We start from the raw sequence: 16,388 nt of genomic DNA, 5'->3' as shown, positions 1-16,388 counted from the left end.
TCCGGTCTGGCAGAGAGAGACAAAGTATTCCACTGAATTATTACAAGCTGGAGAAGAGACCCAGTGATACTGTTTATTAAAACTCTGAAAATGAGTTTGGAAGCATCTTTTTTTGTGTGTGTGTGTTGGCAAGGGAAGTTGTACTTTAGTGTAACATTACACTCGGAAAACACCTTTTGCATGAAACAGTTTCCTTTTGCCATAAATGTGCAGAGTAATGCTTTCATTCATATCCTAGCCTGTTACGCACATACTTGTACTGCAGCACGGTAATCTGCTCTCGCCCGCATAAATCTAGACTTACCAAATATACTGGTAACTCTGGCCTTCAGCGTGACCATGATAGCAAAGCGAGCTGTTTTTACTTCTGTGTTTATAAGTATGGTCAAATCTATTTTCGTTAAAAAACAGAGGAAGGACTTTTGTGTTTTGAGGAACAGATGAAATGTCATGATGGTTTGTCACTTGTGTGGGTGGAACACACAAAGAAGGAACCAGAAGTTTAAAGTTTAAAAAGTGTATCTGTGTATTCAGCATTGAACTATCATTGATACTGTAGGGCATTAACTACAATTTTGCAGATTGCAAAGTGCTTTGTATTTTTTTTTTTGAAATACTGATCTACTTAGTGGTGATATGAAATATATAGGCCTAAATTACTATATATTTTAAAACATTTATAACATATATATATATATATATATATATATATATATATATATATATATATATATATATATATATATATATATATATATATATACCAACTCCCACAATGCAAGTCACAGGCAGTTATTGTTATTATTTATTTATTTATTTTACATTCCAGTTGGACATTAAATGCAGTTGTTTGTAATGTGAATTAAGCAATGGAAATATGTACTGAATCCTTTCGTCTTTTCTTGTCTCCCAGCTTACATTAAATTTGATCATTTTTTTTTCAAATATTGTTGGAACATTTGAATTTGCCTGAATGTTCTGAAACAAGCAGCACGTACTGCTTTAACCTAAAAAAATAAATAAACAAACAAACACACAAAAATATTTTATGGATGAAATTATGTATATGTGTTTACTTTTTGATAGGATTATTTAAAAATTATATAAAGCTGAAATGAATGAATTGTTGTAAGGGTTGGAGGAATATTCGTGACACATGCATTTGAAGGAAACTTGCAAGATCATTAGTAAAAGTTCCAGAAACATTGCCTGTTAGTTAAATTCATCACTCATTAACACTGACGCACACACACACACACACTTTCAGAGTCAAAGCGAGGGCTCTTTGTTTTCGGTTCAGCGTATTTTTTTGCTGGTTATCTGCTTTCTCTCTTCCTCTTGATACAACTTCCTCTAGAGAGAGAATTTGTTCCTGTCTTTGTGATACTGACACTCTCCAGGTGGCCCAGCATTGCCAGTCATATACTGCACGTAACACCCGACAGTTCTAAATAAAAGCGTGTTTACGTGACCTAGGATGTTTAAACCACTGGTATTTGCATATTTTGATCCTATCTCCGTGTCATTATAAAGAGAAAGTAACCTTTATATGGTTTGTGTGTGTGGTCACAGGATTGCAGGCAGACGCGGGCCTAGTTCCTGTTCTCTGTCTCCTAGTAGTCCATCTGTTTCCTCAGGCCAGACAGTCTCTCTTCTCCGCTCACATTCACATCTCCTTTTCGGAGCCTCCATCCACTAAAGCAGCTCTTGCACCAACACCAAAGGTGTTCAGCTGATGCACGCCGCAGTTTATGCGCTTCGTGCTGTTATTTCACGCGATCTGTTGACAGGATATCAACTTTTGCAGTAGCTTCACAAAGCTTGTTTCACGTGGGACACATTTAGTGACTCAAATCACAATATGTAACGCAGCAGTACTCAGTTTTTCCATCCAAATATGTCTTTCAGGATAAGTTTATTATGTGTGTAAAGCTGACAGACATCTTGGCTAAGAATAATAATAATAATAATAATAAAAAAAGATACACAGGAGTGCAAACACAAATGATTATTTTAGAAATGTCAATGTTCAGTGAAAAGCAGAGGGGAAGGTGGTATATATTCACTCATCATGGAACAGCTTGCTATTTTACTACTGGAATGACATTTAATTTTTTGTCTCAGTTGTGTCTTCTGGATGTACTCTCAGAAAAAAAAATAGGAACGTAAGGATCTTTTAATATGACAAAAAAGCAGCAGCCTATAAAGGCTCATTTGATTTCATTGAGAGTACATGTTGTGCGTCCTTCAGTCCAAACCTACCTTATTTAAGTAATTTAATGTTTGAATTCTGGGAACTGACGATCATTTTTTTTGGAGATCCGCTATTATTAAATTCTTACTCACACATAAAATATGCACAACACGTCTGCTCGGCCACTGACAGTCTTTATATGTTGACACCGTGGGAAAAAAAACTACGCGTTCGTGGCGCGCAACGACTGGAAAGGTGAGTGCCAGAGAAATGCGTCTGAATAACAGCTCCCAAAAGCGAGTCCACTTCACTCCCTGCAAAACACGTACTCGGTGTAACTCGTCCAGATTTTGTCCTCGTTGGGGTCGTTACTCGCGTACGCGCAGGTGCCCGTGGAGCTGCACGCGACCATGTGGAAGCCCACCTCCGCCAGCCTGTCAAAGGCTTGCTCCAGGAAATTATACTTGAGGTAATACCGAGAAGTGTATCTCTCTGGGGGCCTGTCGGGGTCTCTGCTCTCGTTCAGGGTCTCCCCGAAAACTTCTTTGGCGAGGGATGTTTTTCCGCACACGGTGATTCTCGCCACCCGTCGAAATTTGGCGTCCTGTTGGATGTCTCGTCCTATGGTGTAGGAGCCCCTGTACCCGACGGTTATGTAGCCGGTTTTCCTCGCGTCCAGAGACGGAGAGCGAGGGCCGGCGCTGGTGATGCTCGCCCCGGCGAGCGCAGCCTCCTCCGGGTCGCTCTGGCACACCTCCTCGCTGATGGAGTTCTCCTTGCTCACCGACGGTCTCAGGCGCTTCGCCAGCTCTTGGAGTTGGAAATATTCTGCCTCTTTAAGAAGACTCGCCTTCTCTTTGAAGTAGTCGGGCAAAACCAGAGTCTGGTCCCGCAAGTAATCCAAAATATATCGGAAGAGAAAGCCGTCCCTGTCCAAAAAGTAGCGTCCTTTGCTGTCGGTGGTAAGTTCCGCGGGTTGTTTCTGGCTGAACATGGTCCAGAGTAAAGAATTGGGCACGGAGAGTAAAGTTGAGTGGCGCGTAACGTAAACTTGCCCGCCGACATTGAGCTCAATGATTTCGGGAAACCGCTGGGAAGCTTCCGCGCGACCCTTGTCCATCTCTGCACAGCTGCGCGAGAACTCCGGGGCAATCACGGGACTGAAGAAGAGTGGAAAGAAATATTTCTGCTTTGTTTATGTAGGCTAAACAGAGTTACGTAGGAGGAGGACTCTGACTGGATTAACTCTTTACTACCACCCCCAAAACGCCAAGTTCACTACGATTCGCTTAAAACTCCATTCCTGGAAATGTTCTTAATTTAACAATTTTGCTGTTTTCTTTTCTCCGTATTTTTCTCTCTCTTCAGAGCATCCCGGATAAACCTGTATTTTACCGCCGTCAAATCTACAGAATTGTTTTGGGATGATTTCAGATTATTATTTTTTTTTTCATAATTAATTGTGTTTATTTATTTGGTGGTTTCCTCTTTTGTGGGCAATTTGAGGATTCTTGTCATCCAGTGCAATTGGAAAGATCAAGGGACGTTCAAGTGGAAGCCTTTTGATTGCTCACAAAGAAATCAGATTTTATAACAGTGTAAATATACAACCTCGCTCTAGGTTAGGGTTAAGGTCAGTTGCATGTGATTATGAATAATTTGATGATTTTAAGTATATTTAACATGACAAGGACTCTGTAAAATAGTACATTTCTGGTAACACTTTATTTGAAGGTGTCTTTGTTATAGTTACATTACTACATTACTACACATTACACACTGTTGCAATAACAATAAATTATGCATAATTACATGCAAGTTAACCTTAAGACAAACTCTAACCCTAAACGTATAGTAAATACATGTTAATTAATATTAATCAATCCTTAAATGTGTAAATACGGTGTAACAAGGAGATGCGTAACAAGATTTCATAACTAGATAAAACACTTAATACACCTGTATTGGTGTGTTAAGGTGCCTTAATGTGATGGAGCTGGAAAACAAGTAGTCTATAAAAGTTTTATTAAGCATTTTCACTGAACATTCACTGACTACCGAAACAAAATGGTGCAAAATTAAAAAAAAATAAAACCTTGTACTCAAACAAATTAAATTGCATATTTGAATCTCATATGTACTGAGCTTCTGAGCTGTTTTTTTTTAACAAAATGTGATTTTTACCTTGGACTGTGTATATCTAATTTTAACTTTAACAGCAGTCAAGATGTGTTTAAAAACACATTATCACGACCAACAGTTCCACAACAAATATAAAATCATAATGAAATATTAAATTGGGTACACAACTTTGAGACCTTATGAAACATGCATGCGTCGCTGAAAAACAACCTTGCTCTGAAACGAGATACTATTAAGTGTTGCTTTTCATAAAACAAGGTCTTTTTCATCATTAAAAAAAACATTTGTATTAATTTGAAAGCATATGAACGATCGATCCCTTCTCTGTGTACACATTGTTTTAGACGTAGTGAATAGACAACAGGTGTCATAGATTCAGTATAACAATCAGAAAATTAAACTGAAAGTGATAATCGTGTTAAATAAATTCTATTATTAATCCCTTAAAATGAAACCTAATAGCAGCTACACTTGCTGGACCCGTTTTGTCCCGTGTCTCAAGCACGACTCAAGCTATATTATTTTCTTTTTATGCTGATTTATATACCTACGGTGACCTTCAACCCTTTATTTACTCACGAGAAGAGATGATGGAAGCAGGCGGCTCAGTGTCTTCCAGCGACATCTAGTGGCCAAGGAGGAGGAGTACTTCAACGAGTCTCGTTGCGTAATATACTTTACGAAATAATACTAGCAATTTCATAAACAGTTAAAGAAAAAAAAAAAAAAAATAGGAAGGCGCGACTCTTAAATGTTAACAGTCATTAGAAATATGACATTTATTTGCCTTCTAGAGAGTTCAACAATCTTGGTACAGTAGGGGGAGCTCCCTGCATAAAAATCCTAAACAGACAATATTTCCATTGGGTACTGCGGCTGTCTTTAACAGATGGGTTTATTGGATTCTCTGGGATTATTAAAAGCAGCACTGACTTTAAAGCGTATTCCATTTAACTGTCTAACAGACACAGCATACACAACGCCTTCAGAACAACAAAAACACAGCACACTAGATTTCATCTCCGTCAACAACAATTCCCAGATTCAGGAAATGCAACACATACGCCGTTTAGCCTCTTGGCTGCAAGCAAAACATTTTACAAACAAAATATAAACGCCGTCTAGAGAGCGGTCGGTCCACACATCATTGACTCCTAAAGAAGCTCCCGGTAAATTTCCCAGAAGGCCCGTTCAGCGTGCTGGAGTGTGGGAACAGCTCTCCATCACCAGACCGCCGAGACACCGCGGGCAGATGGGAAGGCGCTCTTTGTTTATAAAGCGTTTCCTTCTTCAACTGAGAGAAAAACTAAATATTTAGACAGCCTCGCTTTTTTTTTTTTTTTTTTACATGCAAGGGTAAAATGCTGCAGGAACAGAGGGGTTTGGTGTCTTTCTCGAAACAACAGGCGCTCTAGGTTAGCCTTCTGCTAACTATCCTGCGTTTTTAATTTCTACCAATCCATTAGAAGACTCTCGAAATGGCGGAATGTTTACTTCCTTTCAAGACAAATTTAGATTTCAGCGTGTTATTTAGTCATTCCGACGAGCTGCAGCGCGTGGCTGCGCCGGTGATTTTATTTATTTGTCGGTGCGAGTTCGCCCCCTCGTGGCCGGCGCGGCGCAATGCAACTCGCATATCAACACACTTGTGCGCAATGCACGTCCTTGGCAGAATTATATGCAAACGCATAATTGCTCACTTGCAGGATCTCTTTCGGTTCAGCTCAGCGATTTTGAGACACCGCTCTACGTTAGAATTTAACCGCTGACGGTTCAAAACAGAGCACGCAACCCTGAGCCGTCTGAAGGAGGCACGCTTCATTAGACGGCTACCTTCGTTTCGGCCGTGCGTGGTGTCGTTCTGCTGAGATTGACGCTGGAGTGGAGTAATTTCATGATGCATGTTAGCAGGGCATCTGTGTGAGAGTTGCGGTATTGATCCCGTGTCTTTCTGTCTATTAGGAAAGGTCAGGCACTGTTGGGAGAATCAGATAATTGGGCATCAGTGTAGATGAATATCACAGTGATGTTTTTGTTCATTGGATGGTGTCCGGTAAAGTGGATAGACTGAGCATGTAGCACTTAAACCTTAAATTTCCTTCTGTTACGCCTCCACATCATTTCCTGTATTGGAGTAGAAGGGAAAAAAAGGGTTCAGTGAGTCGGAAATAATGAAGGTCATCTGCACATTAGCTATTTGCTATAGTGGTACATTACTCATATGATTAAACAATCTGAGATTCGTGACGGACCTTATTAGTCACATCATTTTAACAGCTAAAGCCCATATTTTGGCTAGAATTATTAATGCATGGAGTTCTGATGTAATTCTATTGACACAACAATTGTTGTCTTTTTTTTTTTTTTTTTTTTTTTTTTTGAAGCATTATATGTAATATATATAATTAGTGCAATTTATCAAAGGAGCTGCAAGACTCCTGTTCTGTTTTCTAATTGATTTCATTTCTCAGCAGCTGGTTTGTTCCATACAGACTGACAGCCTCATTTGTAAAAGTAATGATAAGTCAATGAATCACCTTCTACCAGTCTGGCTTTTCTTACAGTTTAGTCAATGACGGTTTCTAGAGTTAATTTTGACTGAAACAATAAAAAAACAGAAGGAACACAATGGTTTTACAGCAATATAACATTTTGACAATACAGTTGAATATATTTCTTTTATCAATAATAAAAGTAAGAAGAAGAAAATTATAGATAGATAGATAGATAGATAAATAGATAGACAGAGGATAGATAGATAGATAGATAGATAGATAGATAGATAGATAGATAGATAGATAGATAGATAGATAGACAGGATAGATAGATAGATAGATAGATAGATAGATAGATAGATAGATAGATAGATAGATAGATAGATAGATAGATAGATAGATAGATAGATAGATAGATAGATAGATAGATAGATAGATAGATAGATAGATAGATAGATAGATAGATAGATAGATAGATAGATAGATAGATAGATAGATAGATAGATAGATAGATAGATAGATAGATAGATAGATAGATAGATAGATAGATAGATAGACAGAGGATAGATAGATAGATAGATAGATAGATAGACAGAGATAGATAGATAGATAGATAGATAGATAGATAGATAGATAGATAGATAGATAGATAGATAGATAGATAGATAGATAGATAGATAGATAGATAGACAGAAAGGAACACAATGGTTTTCACATTATTTAATATTTTTACCATAACACAGAGTTTTAGGAATATAAATAAAACACTTTTCATCAATAGCTATTAAACAAAATAAGACAAAAAGAACACAACTATTTGAATTCATAGATTTTCTTTTCTTCAAATATAATTAAATGAAGTCTTTAATCACTAGTTATTAAAAGAATAATTATAAAAAAACTAGTGCAGAGTAATTATACTAGCTAATATTTCAACCATGATTATTATTGCGATTTTATTGATGATAATAACTTTTTTTTATAATAGCTATTTTACAATGTAACTAATTCATATAATTAGATGTTATTATACTATAATTATATTGCAGTGCTATTTTTCCAACATGGTTCTGTCTGGCAGTTTTATAATTCACTTAACTGTATGCACCCGATTTATGGATTATGATTATTACTGGAGGAAACAAATTCCATATGTGCTTTCATGTGCGTTTTAAGTCAAATGATCGCTTAACGTGAGCCTTGAAGGCTCTCTGGTCAGCGTGTACCAATCGGAGATCAACAGTACAGTCTTTTATAAACTCACAGAATGCCCTCTTCCTCTAAACTGTCCATCAAACGCTTTTGTTAGGTGACACATTGGACCGCAGGCTGAATTCTAATGCAACTCTTTGCCCCGATATATCAACATGTCAGTCTTCCCCTCTCCGCTCGTCACGGTTTGTTTTTCCCAGTCAAACCCTTGTCATCTAAATGCAAAAAATCCCATAAATTTGTTTGTGATTTCCTGTCTAGCCCTGTCATGCATAAGCAATCACTTACTGGAGCCGTGGTGTGTTTCTTCAGCTTTTTATAGACAGAAACAGTCATGATGCTTGCATGTTCGACGCTCATGTTCCACATTTGGAATATTTTGCAGCAGTTTGTATTCTATTCTATTCTATTCTATTCTATTCTCTATATTGTGCCGTGCCAGTGGTCCAAGCCATAAAACACTAAGAAGGGCTCAGCTGGACGTTCCCTGATTTTATAGCTCAGATTTAAATATGTTGGCTCTGCCTGTTTGCTCGTGTAAGATCTCCTCCTTATATTCTATCCTCATAAAGCAGAGGGCAGCATTGATCAGCTGTGCATGCTTGTCAAACGAAGCCTCGCTGCACAGAAGGCACTGAAGTTCAGTAAAGCCCTTTGAATTACCGCTCGCTCGGTTACAAATATCATCTTACTATTTCACTCTGACAGCGCATTCAGCCTTTATTGTTGGCTTAAAGTCACATTGACCCCTGCCCTTTGAGAAAAGAGCCTTTTTCCCCTGATGTCTGCCATTTGGAGATGCCTGTTAATTTCGGCACAGAGCGTCTCGTTCAGGATGCGATCCAGTCTATGTGTTGCTGGAGACATATGAAAGTCTAATCAGTCTTGACATTTTCAGTTCTTTATCTCTCTTTCCTCTTCTGCATCTCCTGTGTCTGTCTTCCGCAGTGGCGTGGAGGTAAATGAGTCCTCATTAAATCAATAGGGTGTGCGCGCATATGTGTTTTGGCTGGTGCTAAGTTATGTCTACCATTTAGTTTTGCTTCGGCTGGTTGAGAGCGCAGCATAAAAGAAGGGGATGTAATTTGATGTATAGTGTCGTAAATAATAGGCAAGCACACCCAGAGACGGGTTCTCGAAATAAATGCGTTTTTGGTTACACAAACTGTCAGATTTGAGAGAAGGTGACAAGAAAGTCCCCCATGAAGCTTAAAATATTTCTTTAAGGCTTCGGTTGTTTTCCTGCCGTATTTTACGGGTGGTATTTTCATACCTTCCTTCTTTCTCTCTCTGGGAGATGTTAGTCACGCTACATTAACTTCCATCACTTCTCATGAGAGTCTTGGCATTTTGGAATCTAAACTGCTGAAGCAACACAGCGATTAAAACAAAGAGACAGAAAACAGCAGATACCGTATACACTGTAGTTTTTTTATCTTTAGGGAATAGTTCATTAAACAAACCCCCCTTCCCCAAAAATAAACTATGTCGCACAGGAATGAACGTTATTTTACTGTGGAGCACAAAAAGCATAAATGTATTTTCAGATATATGTTTGTACATATTTCAAACTACTGTAATGCATTTATTGTAGTTTACATAAAGTGTAGTTTTACCTACATATTAGTTACACATTACTTATATACGTATATATATATATATATATATTTTTTTTTATGTTTAATCTAAATTTAATCCAATTGTTTGAAATATCTTTAAAACATATTTTATAATTGCCAAAATATTTTGCCTTTGGAAATAATGTACAATATTTAATATATAGTTTAATATATAATAAATGCACATTAATATATAATATAATATATAACGTTTACAATATATTTCAGCATATATTTTAAATATATTTAGTGTGTTGGCAGTTCTCTGCATCCATTTTAATTTACATGAAAGTGAATGGTAACCAAGCTCTGCTCAAAATGAACAAGAGCACTTAAACATACCCATATATCTTACTAATGTCAAAATAACACTTGAGGAACAGCTATAGTTGCAAAAAAAGAGTACCATGCGCATCATAACACAAATAATGGTAGTTTTGGGGTGAACTATCCCTTTAAATAAACAACTTCAGATTGTGTGTGCACTTTAGACGTCTTGAAATCCTTTCTCTCTTGTAGAACAGGGGTAATCAGAATGAGACTGATGAAGTATTTGAGCTATATTTAGATGTCATTCCTCATACCCAAGGGAGCTGAGGGGAGTACACCCATTGAGTACAGTAATGCTGTCTCAAATCAGAGATGTTCATTTAATTAAAGCTGTACACTATATGACAACTAATTACATTTGGAAGACGTTAAACCTACATCAGATTCTTTGACAACTGTAGATTTATTTAGACTTCGTTACTCCAGTCTTCAGTGTCCTTCAAAAATCATTCTAATATGCTTGATTTAGCAAGACAAAACATATTTGGATCTTTCTATTCATCAAACAATCCTGAAAAAAATTACTCAACTGTTTTAAATATTTAAAAAACAAAGACATATTAATTTTATAATGATTTTTTAAGGATGACGTGACACTAACGACTGGAGAAATGAGGCTGAAAAATCACATGAATGAATTACATTACAAAACATTCAAATAGAAAGCAGTTATGTGTAATAGCAAAGATAGAGCAGAATATTACTGCTTTCTGTATTCTGGATCAAAAGCATGCAGGCTTGGTTAGCAGAAGAGACTTTAAAAACACACACAAAAAAACCTTTGACTGGTAGTGCACTTGCTAATACTTTTGATTTTCAGTATGCGTATGTTTTGCTATCCTCAGGATGCTGTGGTGGTGCCCTTATTTTCAAGATTTGTCATTTGTATTTTTATTAAGAAAACGTTGGATTGTTTTGATACAGGTAACATTTTTTAAATGAACTGAAAATCAACTCTATAGTACTGATACTGTGAATTAATAATTATATAAATAATAAAAATATAAAAATGAAATATTAATATAAAAATATTTATAACGTAATAATGCTGTAAATACAAAAACAGTAAAGACATTATTGTGCTGTAAATCAAAATATGGTACTGCAAATACACATTATTTTACTGTATATTAAATTACAGTAGTAATACTGTAAACATTTTACAGTGATTTCCTGGCATCCAGCTGCCGGTAGGTTACTGTAAAATTAACAGCAACTTTTTACAGAGAATTTAATTACATAATTGTATAGTTAGATGTGCATTTCTTTATTATAATTATTAATGTTGTCAGATGATTAATTGCTATTAATCGCATAGAAGATAAACTTTTGCATAATGTGTCAGTGTATATTTATAATTTATATATAAATGCACACATATACAGTATATATGTATATGTATTTCTATGAATATATTTATATTGCAGTTCATATTCTATATAATTATTTTAAATGTATAAATATTTTCTTATAGATGCATAATATGTAAACAAAAACTTTTATTTCGGATGTGTTTAATAATATTAGATTAATATTATTATTATTTTACAAAATTTACAGTAATTGTAATTATACAGAAATATATTTTATATTAATTATTAGTACATAATTAGTTATTAGTTATCATTGCTGTTGTTGTTATTTTAACTTAATTTTAAAATATATTATACAATAAGAGTAAAATGTATTATTAGTAGCAGTACTGTTTGACAAATAATATCATTAAAGAAACCTTACAAATGTGTTGTTAAATGACAATAAATAAATTGATACATTACTTAACAAAGTAGCCTTGAAACGGCGTATAATGTAAAATGTTATTGTGAAAAGCAAATCATTTAAATTACAGTATATATATAAAGATATGACGATAAACACAGATAAGAGGTTTGTTGTTAATATGCAGGCAATATGTTCACATTCAAAAAAAGTCAATGCTTAAACAATTTAGTTAATTTAATTATTTCAACCTATCGTGACCTTTAGCATATTTGAACCCCGACCTCCTGCTTCCTCCATCTTTTCCCATGCCCACTATCTTCATTCTCATAGACATTCTTAATGGCTGGGCTGTTCACCTTCTCTCAGGGTTACAGCTGAACCCCTTCGCCTTTCAATCAGTGCTAATGGATCTGCTGGCTTGAGTACAGCTCAGTAAAAAGCTTCTGTACACACATACACACGTTCATACACACTCCGCGACGCTTTCTCTGCCCCGAGAGAGTGGCCTAGCATGCCAACGAAGGGAAATAACCCTAAGGATGTTCTCATTAAGTGTTCTATCTCAGTGCGTCATATTCACTACTACTGAAAAACTTCAAGGTGCGCTAACGATTCTAGAAATAAGTGTTGCTGGTCGTCAGTGTTATGGAAGCGTGTCTTGTGTCTTTTGAGGAGAAAGTGCGAATCACTGGTGAAAGCTGTTGTCTTGCCTTGTTCTAAAGAGGTCAAAGTTTGAAGCATTCAGACAGCACAAAAGCTTCACGTTTGACTGGAATATGTTCGGATGGCCCTTCCCCTCTTGTCTGAGTGATATGAGACAGTGGTGAATAGCAGCACATGGGCTCTGCTTGTTGCCTTTAGGGGCTTTCTTTGTGTTTCCAGCACAGGGATCTCACAAGAGTAGGGCAAGAGTCCTGCTACTATTGAATTAAACAGTGTGTGTGTGTGTGTGTGTGTGTGTGCATGAGCAAGAGGATGTACAGGCCTTGCAGGTTTTTAGTCTTGTGAAAGGGAATGTAAGATAAGAGATGAATGCTCATACCAGTGTTATCTAAGAGACATGATGGTGCCACATCAATTAGTTTAACATGTTAATACATCTAATTTTACATCTCATTTTGAAACAAATAGTGTGCATATCCGTTGATAACAATATTTTTCCTCTCAAATCCCACATGGCCCTGTGTGAAAAAGTCCTGGCCCCCCCTAAACCTAATAAATGGTTGGGCCACCCTTAGCAGCAACAACTGCAATCAAGTGTTTGTGATAACTTGCAATGAGTCTGTTGCAGCGCTGAGGAAGGATTTTGCAGAATTGGTTTTCGAGCATGAACCGCCTTTTTAAGATCATGCCACCACATCTCACTACGATTCAGGTCAGGACTTTAACTAGACCACTCCAAAGTTTTCATTTTGTTTTTATTTAGCCATTCAGAAGTGGAATTGCTGCGATCATTGTCCTGCTGAAGAACCCAGGTTTGTTACTGATGGCAGGACATTGTCCTTCAGGATTTTTTGGTAGACAGCTGAATTTATGGTTCAATTTATCAAAGCAAGTCTTCCAGTTCCTGAAGCAACAAAACAGCCCGAGATCCCCGACAATACCACTATATTGATAGTGTGAGGATACCAAGTTGGTACCATAGTCTTGGTATGATGTTCTTCTTCTGAATACTGTGTTGCTGTGAAATGCTGAGTCATGAACACTGACCTTACCTGAGATAAGGCCTGCAGTTCTTTGGATGTTGTTGGTCTTTTGTGACCATTTGAATAAGTCGTCACTGGGTTCTTGAGATAATTTTGATTGGCCGGCCTGTCAGGTTCACTACTCTTCCATGTATGTCATTTGTGGATAATGGCTCTCACTGTAGTTCGCTGGAGTCGTAGAAATGGCTTTATAACCTTTCCCAGACTGATAGATCTTAATTACTTTCTTTCTCATTTGTCCACCTTCTCTGGATCTCAACATGATTTTGAGCTTTTGAGGATCTTTAGGTCTTTTAAGTGATTTCTTGATTGCAAACAGGTGCGGCAGTAATCAGGCCGGCATGGGAAACACTTTTTGGGTTTGGATTTTGTTTTCAAAACAACTGCATGTTGTGTTTACTTGCGTTATCTTTGATTAATATTTAAATTTGTTTGATGATCTGAAACATTAAAATCTGGCAAAAAAAAAAATCAAAGAGGCACTTTTTTACATCACTATAGTTTAACTAAGATCTAGAGTTTAACTGATATTAATTGGAATGCGCAATGAAAAAACATGATTTTAGAAAACAGATGTCTAAATATAGATAACGCAAATATCTAATTAACTAAATATCTAATCAACTAATCACACGACAGCAATTCAATGCACTTATATAGAAATTCATGGTCAAGTTGATCTGCTGAAGTTCATGGGAGGAAAAAAAGTGATTTAGGTGATTTTGAACAGCTATGTCTGCTGGCGCCAGACAGACTGGCATATGCACAAACATTTTCAGATTTATAAAACCTACACAAAAATCTCTTTATAAATCCCAGTTATTATTGTGATGGTGAGTATGTGCATCTCTACCCCAACTCCTCTCAAAAATAACCATATATGGAGCATACAACGCCTAGTTTTACTATGCATAACCTCTTCTGCATATCATTTTCATGTATATTCCCATCCACGAGACACTATATTTAGTGTCAAACAAAAAACTTTCTCATAAGCCAATCCACAACAAATATCTAAATTCATATCATTTTGGTTTAACTTCCACGTAATGACTTTACTTAATGTCAGTGCTCATCTCCCTTGAGAGTTGAATATTTCATGAAAATGTGTACTGTATCTCCACATCAAAACTTACTTTATTCATTCATAGCACTCCAGGAAAAAGTTTGTACGTATGGGTCAAAGATTGCATGCAGGTGCGCAAATGTTCCAGTCCAGTTTTTTTTTTTTTAAATAAATTTGTTGTGCATATGTAATGCTTATAAATGAGGCCCTTGAGTATTTCATGGCTGCTGATCTGCTGGGAACTTCATATGCAACCATCTGTAGGATTTACAGGGCAGTTCTGAGAGCCAAGAGGTCCAACCTAGTTCTGGCAAGACATACTTAATAAAGTGTCTGGTAAGTGTATATATTTTTGCAAAATAAAAATTAGTCCTTCTGAATTATGGTCAATTCAATTACTTTCCTATTGGGGACACGCTTATGGCCAAAATATGTGTTATAGATACAGACTTTTTTAGCCTCATTTCTCATTCAAATTTGATCCTATGATAATCTCACAAATATGCTTATGTGTGATTCATAAAATGAATGTACGCACAGAAAATGCACGTACGCCTCTTTTTCAGATGTGAAATCTTTGAATTGTAAATGATATTGAAATTTTGTTTGAATGTGTTCAGTTCGACTCCTAATTAATGTCATTAACATATACCAAAAAATAACTAGTCATCATCCAAATCCATTAATTTAGAACAGTGAGCTTCAAAAATAGCTTACATTTTCAAAAACCTGCAGTACTCCTACAATAAAATGGCATAGTCACGCTACACATTTTTATCACGTCAAAGCCAGATTTTACAAATATGAGCACTGATGTGGATTTCAGTGGATTTCACACACACACACACACACACACACACACACACACACACACACACACACACACACACACACACACTCAAACACACCCTAAGATCAAAACTAAGAGTATGCATGCTTTATAAATGAGGCGTTATATGATTTTCTTTGCGAACTACAATAAGGTGTGATTGGCTGACATTTAATCAAACAATCTAACAGTGCCATTAATAAAGAGCCTAACAAGTACAGAGAATTTTGATAAATCAGGTTCATTCGGCTACTAAATGGCTCTTTATAGATCTCTTGTCAGATTGTGTTTCTCTGAGGCCATAGCTGACCATTGTGGAATTGTCCCCGTCTCATTCCTCTGCCATGTGCTGCTGAGACTGTGCTGTATGTGTCACACGCTGCAATTATTGGCTTTGCTAAAGGGGATGAGATAAAGGCCCACTCATCTAATATAGAACCACTGAGACTTATGGAGAGAAACAGAGCTGGTGGAGTGTGTGTGTGTGTGTGTGTGTGTGTGCGCTCACGTGCCTTAATGTTCGTCTGTCTGACTTGCTCTCTCTTTCTAATTTTGTCCCTCTCTCTCTTATCCCTCCATCCCTTCATCCCCCTTTCTTTCTTTGTTTCCCCTCCCTTACCTCCCCCTCTTCTCTCTCTTTGGCTGCTCCATTTTTCAATTAGATGTCCAGCAATTACATTATAGAGGCCATCACTTAAGGAACACATAAATAGTCCTGAGTCGCCCTGCTGGCTGAGAGTAAAAGAAAGAGATGAGATAATATACTTTTACGTCAGGGATGGAAGAAATCTGCCGCATCATAAAAATTTGGGTTGTTATCACTTTATGCACTTAAATATGGTTTAAATGTAAACACAAATAAGATTAAATTAATTATATTCCAGCTAAATTTCCTCAATGACTACTCAAAAAAAAAGAAAAAAAACTAACAAATAAATTGTGCAGTTATATCACTGCCTTGTGGTCCAAAGCAAAGAAACAGAATCTGTCATTTTATTAGACCATAGTCAGAACAGATGTCTTGTTTAATCTGATAAAATTATACTTTTTAATAAATTAAATTTAGTTTAATA

The 16,388-nt window shown here is 36.5% G+C and overlaps 2 protein-coding genes across 2 annotated transcripts in view; both read right to left on the bottom strand.

The window, feature by feature from the left end:
- Positions 1-16,388, bottom strand: part of LOC122350689 (ephrin type-B receptor 3-like) — a 202,765-nt gene that overhangs the window by 76,366 nt on the left and 110,011 nt on the right. The gene's annotated exons all lie outside the window — the stretch shown is intronic.
- Positions 1,899-3,385, bottom strand: LOC122350666 (BTB/POZ domain-containing protein KCTD12-like). The gene has a single exon (XM_043247347.1). It carries the CDS (start codon positions 3,312-3,314, stop codon positions 2,502-2,504), a length of 813 nt encoding a protein of 270 aa, XP_043103282.1. The 5' UTR covers positions 3,315-3,385; the 3' UTR covers positions 1,899-2,501.

The sequence above is a fragment of the Puntigrus tetrazona genome, chromosome 1, assembly GCF_018831695.1.
Source record: "Puntigrus tetrazona isolate hp1 chromosome 1, ASM1883169v1, whole genome shotgun sequence".
NCBI lineage: Eukaryota > Metazoa > Chordata > Actinopteri > Cypriniformes > Cyprinidae > Puntigrus > Puntigrus tetrazona.
The sequence above is the reverse complement of the archived record's forward strand: the minus strand, read 5'-3'. Positions and strand labels throughout refer to the sequence as shown.

Bases quoted from the DNA above. Each gene is read 5' to 3' on its own strand.
- LOC122350666 (XM_043247347.1), bottom strand. From the start codon at position 3,314: ATGGACAAGGGTCGCGCGGAAGCTTCCCAGCGGTTTCCCGAAATCATT.